The sequence below is a fragment of the Phoenix dactylifera genome, unplaced genomic scaffold (genome assembly GCF_009389715.1).
Source record: "Phoenix dactylifera cultivar Barhee BC4 unplaced genomic scaffold, palm_55x_up_171113_PBpolish2nd_filt_p 000605F, whole genome shotgun sequence".
Lineage (NCBI taxonomy): Eukaryota > Viridiplantae > Streptophyta > Magnoliopsida > Arecales > Arecaceae > Phoenix > Phoenix dactylifera.
The window spans coordinates 16,049-22,182 of record NW_024068001.1 but is presented as its reverse complement, the minus strand read 5'-3'; the positions used below and the strand labels follow the sequence as shown (position 1 = coordinate 22,182).

At 35.5% G+C, this 6,134-nt stretch overlaps 1 protein-coding gene across 1 annotated transcript; it reads right to left on the bottom strand.

The window, feature by feature from the left end:
- Positions 1–332: 332 nt before the first annotated feature.
- LOC120106679 lies at positions 333–5,872 on the bottom strand. The gene is made up of 2 exons (XM_039119713.1): positions 5,733–5,872; positions 333–720 (listed from the first exon to the last, which is right to left on the bottom strand). The coding sequence occupies exons 1-2, from the start codon at positions 5,806–5,808 to the stop codon at positions 482–484; spliced, it is 315 nt and encodes a 104-aa protein (XP_038975641.1). The 5' UTR covers positions 5,809–5,872; the 3' UTR covers positions 333–481.
- Positions 5,873–6,134: the final 262 nt, after the last annotated feature.

Genomic DNA, 6,134 nt, shown 5'->3' with positions numbered 1-6,134 from the left:
TAATCCTTGTAATGAGTCAGAAACATTCCTCCAAGTTGTTCTTTGTATTTTGGTCAATCTTTATGGCTTCTTAACTGTAAGTGTCCTTTCTACCAGCACAGAATTTCATCAAGTAATTTGATAGCATGAGACCTCTCTATCTACCTACCAAAGGGTTCACAGGAAATAAACCAACCTATAGAAAAGATAGCCTTGCTTTGAAAAATCATTAAATGAAGATTGTAGTAAAGAAATCTTTATTGATGAAGCACAAGGGAGGTCAAATTTCTGTTCGTATAATACTTTTTTTTCTGAAAGATTTTTTCCTTATAATTCAAAGTGGAAAAGAGAGCTTTGACAAAAATGAAAAGGTTAAGGCAATAGGACTAAATGAAAGCTCATCAGAGTAATATTACAAGCTTCAGTACACAGATTATACATATATATAATTCAATATGACCTCTGCCATATATTGCATTCATTTGATGAAGAAGTAAACTTCTTAATCATGAAGACCAAGTTCAAGCTCAAGCTCATTATCATCTTCAAAAAGCTTCAGCAGTCGGGCATGTTGTTCTTCTCTCTTCCTTTTCTGCCACTTCTTGAACAAGAAAACAGACAATACCACAAGTGTGGCCACCCCAAGCAAAATGAACAGCACCTTAAGCCCAGTGTTGCTCCTGGAATTAGGATGGGTATCGGCTTTTACTCCATCAGGAGTTGATGGATTATCAGATAAACCTAGTAAGAAGAAAATATTCTACTCAGGGTGCAAAGAAACAATGATGAATGCAAAGAAAACATGTTAAAAAATTAGAAAGATCAAAAACACAGAGAATAACTCATCCCACTGTCACTGAACAAGAAGTAACTGAGTTTATATAGATTATTTTCTCAAAATCTCTTATATATGATATATATATAATCTGAAGAATGTTGACATTCATCCAATAAAGGTAAAAAATAACTTGCAGTATGAGAAAAGTCAGAGACTAATATAAATGTAACTGTAGGAAATTTCTTCTAGATCACGCATTTAGCCATTGTGCCAGACAAATTACATAGAGAAAGAGACAGAGAGAGAATTTTTACACTCATTGAAGTCTGGCTTGCACATATAAGTCAGAGAAAATAAACTGAATTAAACCGTGCATTTCAAGACTAAAGCCACCAAGATTCATAGTCAACACAAATTCCTGTTTGTAGGCCTCAAATCATTTCTTCTTAAGATTTATTATAAACTGAGCTGCAATTTTGTCAAATTTTTTAACAAAAACACTTTACAAATTATAAGCAGGGATTTGTGTCTAATAGAGTTAATTTGGAGGCATAAGTACAAATTTGTATTAGAGTTAGTGGTGGTGATAAATTGGTGAATATAATAACAATTTTCAAAAAGGATAACATACATAAACCACTCATAGCAAGAAAACTCATGTTGTTCTGACACTGAGAAGACACTTCTAAGGATTTCCATGTCTGCCTCTTATCTCAGAAAGCCACAATTCCCAAATGAGATGTACAAAATATTGAATTAGAGGAAGCTCGAGCTATGTCAAATTTAACAAGAAACCCCAATTTATATTGTTTGAAGCTGCCAACATACTTCACTTAAACAGTCTAATAATGTAAGAGATTCTAACCTAGTCCAAGATATATCACTAGCAACGAAAAGTCTCATGTTTTCATCTAATGTATCTTATGAGCACATTAATGCTGGTAGATGCTGCATCATCACTTGCATTTATGTCAACATGCTCATCATCAGCACAACAAGCCAAAACCAAAAGATTTTAGAATGCCTGCCCGAGTAAATAATATTCATGAGAAACTCTGGCATAAACTAACACTTAAGGCATGGTTCCCAAATGGTGCCAAGAATTATCTAGCAGCATGACAGAAAAAATTCAACCAGCCTACTATATCATACAGCTGACCCAGCACATATATATTCTGAGTCCACAACATTCACACCACCCATTTAATCCATATCTTTTGATAGTCAACAATAGTGCTTTGCTGTTGGAAGTCCTAATCCAAACTTAGTATAGGTTTGGATAAGTTAGGGTGAAGTTGGATAGAATTGATACGGTTTTAGGAAATGGTCTATGCTCAGCACGGTGAAGAAGTTTGTGGGTTTTGGACTTAGATTTGTAGTAGTATAAGTCATGTTATTGTGAAGGTTGAAGTAGTTGAGACTTGCACCTTGCTCATGTGCAGTATGCAATTAGAGTACAAAGTAACGTATGTAATGGATTGAGAATTCTATTATAATATGATTAGGACTTGGGAGTAATAGTTAATAGTGGCATGGCTTACGTAGTTGTTTGCTTATAGAATGTGAAAAACTTTATATATAAAATGCTGTTCAACATAGAGATTAAAAAGAAGTTAAAAAGATATTACTGCGTTCTCGTTCATTAGCTCTCTCTCCTCCTTATTATCCCACCATGCAGTCCATGTTTTCTTGAACCCAAGAGGTTCTAGAATTGGTATCGAAGCCCAAGAGGGGCCTGTTAGAGCATTGGCAATAGCAACCACATATCGAGCGAGCAACATCACAAGAGATTGGCAATATACACTCCTTCAATTAGAACATTCCTTTAATAAACACTCCTTCGAGCACCGGAAGATCAAGATGCGTTTTTTTTCACATCTGAAGAGCTAATGGATGTGACTGAATATGGCTACAGTAAGGCGGCCGGCGAACAAGAGTTTGAGATACTCCCTCAAGCATAGAAGATGCTATTAGAAGATTGAAAGAAGGACAAAGAAGCATTATCCTACATCTACCAGGTCATCAATGAGAATACCTTTGAGAAGATAAAAAGGGTGCATAAATCGAAAGAAGCATGGCACTTTCTAAAGAAGATGTACAATGAAGCCCAAGGACTGAAGGAAGCAAGATCAAATCATGGAGAAGGTGGTGATTGTGATCATAAACATGGAAATGGAAATAATTATGTTGATCCTCACTATGAGAAGGCGATAATCTAGTATTACCACTTCTCCTGAATCTAATTTTATTTGTGTTGCTAATCCATGTGTCGAGCCTGTAAAAGACAGGAAAGAGTCAGAGGACATGATCCATATAGAATAATACAATGTAGAACAGTTCAAAGATGAACATCAAGAGGCATCCATAATTGTGACTGAAGGAGCCCCTCAAAATCAAGATGTTCATATCTATTCAATTATCATTGGCAGTTCGGAGATTTTAGTGCCTCTAAATGACAGGTTCAGGAGATTTTATTATAGGAGAGTTAGTTGATGAAGAAACTGTGTGGTAATGTGAAGCTCCTAGTTGATAACAAGATCCAAGAAAGCATAGAAGATGATAAGTGCAGCTAAGAAGATGCAGATCAGATGGTGTATGTCATCATGATCTGCCATAGGGCATGATGTCAGATCAAATAGAAATTTTTGGAGTAAATTATCCATGGTACCAATTGTGTGCAGCTGACAAGGAAGATTTGAAGGTGCGTAAGCATGGATGGTCTAGATTAATAGCATGGGATGATTGATGGCATGGTGATACATCACATATACCAATCACAACGATGGAGATGACTTTGACAACATAGGCGACTCATAGGATTGATAAGGTGGACTGTTGGAAAGAATAAACCAAACCTAGAAGTTAGAGTCCAACTCTTGGGTCCTTAAATGTATAATATTGTTTAGTCATAACTTGTTGTTTAACTCTTGTTAGACTTTGTGTCTACTATGGAGTATGATAAGATAGGATAAGTTGGATGTGCAAGAAGTAAGTCTTTTTTTGGTGAATAGGGGAAACAAGTCCTTAACAAATGCAAGGTTTTGTCTTTAGTAGAGAGATGTGGTACGGTGGCTAGAGTCCGTATGAAGCACCTTTTCTTTTAGATAGGTAAAAGAAGAGTAAGGATAGAACTGAAACCAGGTCCATTGGTGTTAATTACTATCCCTTCATGTAAATTTATATATACCTCTTGTGTCTGATTGTAATTTTAGGTAGAGAGAATTCAATAATCAAATACTATTTTGGTGTGTTATCTTGCATCTCTCTCATCTCCTCCCATCTATTCCCAACATGCCTTCCATGTTAATTTGTACCTGCAAGGTTCTACAACTATGAGAACCCAAGCAGAGCAACGACAAGAACAACCACATATCGAGCAAGCGGTGTCACAAGAGATCTGCAACAAGCACTCCTTCAACCACTAGAAAGTTGAAGATTGCACAGATCTTGCTGTTCACATATGAAAAATGCCAAATCTTGATCTTTCAATGCACAAAGTTTCTTTCATCAAACTTCAATAGTCCTGGCTAGATCCACCAATCTGTGTCCATGACCCACTCCATCTTGGACTTCTAAGTTGCAGTTGAAGAAGTGTTTGTTTCCAATCTCTAGGGACATTACATGCTCAATATGCAGTCGCCATTGTCATTGCTCTAATAGCATTGCTCCAACAGGCCTCTCCTAGGCTCTGATACCAATTGTAGAACTGCTTAAGTTTAAGAAAACATAAACAGCATGATGGGAAAAGGAGGAGAGAGAGCTAAAGAATGAGTACACAAAATAAAATTTTATTAGTGACTTGTCTCTGATATATATATATACTCACACTCTACTAGAGACTTCACATTCTAGAGATTCATGGCTAGATAAGCCATACAACTACTAACCACTGCTCCCGAGTCCTTATCATATTAGAATAGAATTCTCAATCCACTGTAAACTTTGTTACTTTGTTCTCTATATGCATAGTGCACATGAGCCGAGCTAAGAGATATGCAAAGTCCCAACTACTTCAATCTTCACAATATCATAACTATACTACTAAAAAACTTAATCTGAAACCCACAAACTCCATCACGGTGCTAAGCTTTTATCATATCCTAAAACCACATCAACTCAATCCAACATCAGCCTAACTCATCCAAACCTAATATTAACTTTATCCTAAGTTTTGATCAGGATTTCCAACATTTGCCACATCAATTCTTCTCAATAATTAGTATTAAAGAGCATCAAGAATGTCTCTTATTATCCAATTTTCCTTCTTATCAAGATTAAGCACAAAGAAATTCGGTAAATATCATCCGCTCTCCCTGTAACATCTCTATAAGCATAAAATGAGAATATATTCATATTAATGATAGAGTGAGTGATTCCGTCCAAGTTGTCAAAGTATTTCAAGCTACATAGGCTAGTGCTTGTCAACCCATCATCCAAAATTCTCTCTCGAAGATCCGGACTGCCCTCAGTCCCTAATTCTATGTCCTTAATCCTTACAGTTCTACTGCTCCAACCCTGTAAATTCGAGCTAAAAATCCACAAATTAAATACTCTGAATAATTTTTAGATTCAAAGAAAAAGCACAAAAAAGGAAATTAAGGGTTAAAACTCAAAAACTAAAACCTAGAGATAGATGCCAAAATCATTATCGTGACTGTATACTACAGCAACATGCCACCAATCCGAAGAAAATTAAACTGCAAGGAGAGAAAAGGCAAAATTAAATTCACAAAGTTAACCCTCTCCCTAGAACAAGATCTCAAAAACCTAAACTCAGATTCCCGAGATCAATAAGGAAGGAAAAATCTAAGAAATTTCAAGAATATTATGGAGGAAGGGGGCAGTTCATATGAGATCTAATTTAAGAGAAATCGAGAGGTATTGATGGATAAAAAGGAAAAAAAAAGAAAAAAGAAAAATTTTCCCATAAATTCTTAATAAGAAGTAAATGTTTGACGTCGTAGGAGAGCCAAACCTGGGATCAATTGGAGAAAAATCGAGGCGAGGAGGACGAGTCGTCGCGAGGATCGTCCGCCGGCGTCTCCGGTCATCGCTCTGCCTCGAGTCCTGCGTGCTTGTAATAATAAAATCACAGGGAGGTATATAACTTTTAGAGTAAATTACAAAAACCACCGCTTCATATTTATATTTATTATATTTATATTTAATAATTTATAAAATCTATCATCATATTCAATTAAATTAACAAAGTTAATGAATCCATTCATCTCATATAAAAAAGTTAAGATCGCTTTTAAGTAATAAATAAATTATAAAATATCTTTTGAGATTAAAGATAAAATATATTTATATCCAGTAGTTTGAAAAACCTATGCTTATCTTCCTAAGATTTATTTTTATTCAATACTTCCACCAA

What these genes read in the sequence shown, in the direction of transcription:
- LOC120106679 (XM_039119713.1), bottom strand. Translation starts at nt 5,808, where the DNA reads ATGACCGGAGACGCCGGCGGACGATCCTCGCGACGACTCGTCCTCCTC. An exon ending in TTTTCTCCAATTGATCCCAG is followed by an intron (nt 721 to 5,732) that starts GTTTGGCTCTCC and finishes TCTTCTTACTAG; the next exon opens with GTTTATCTGATAATCCATCA.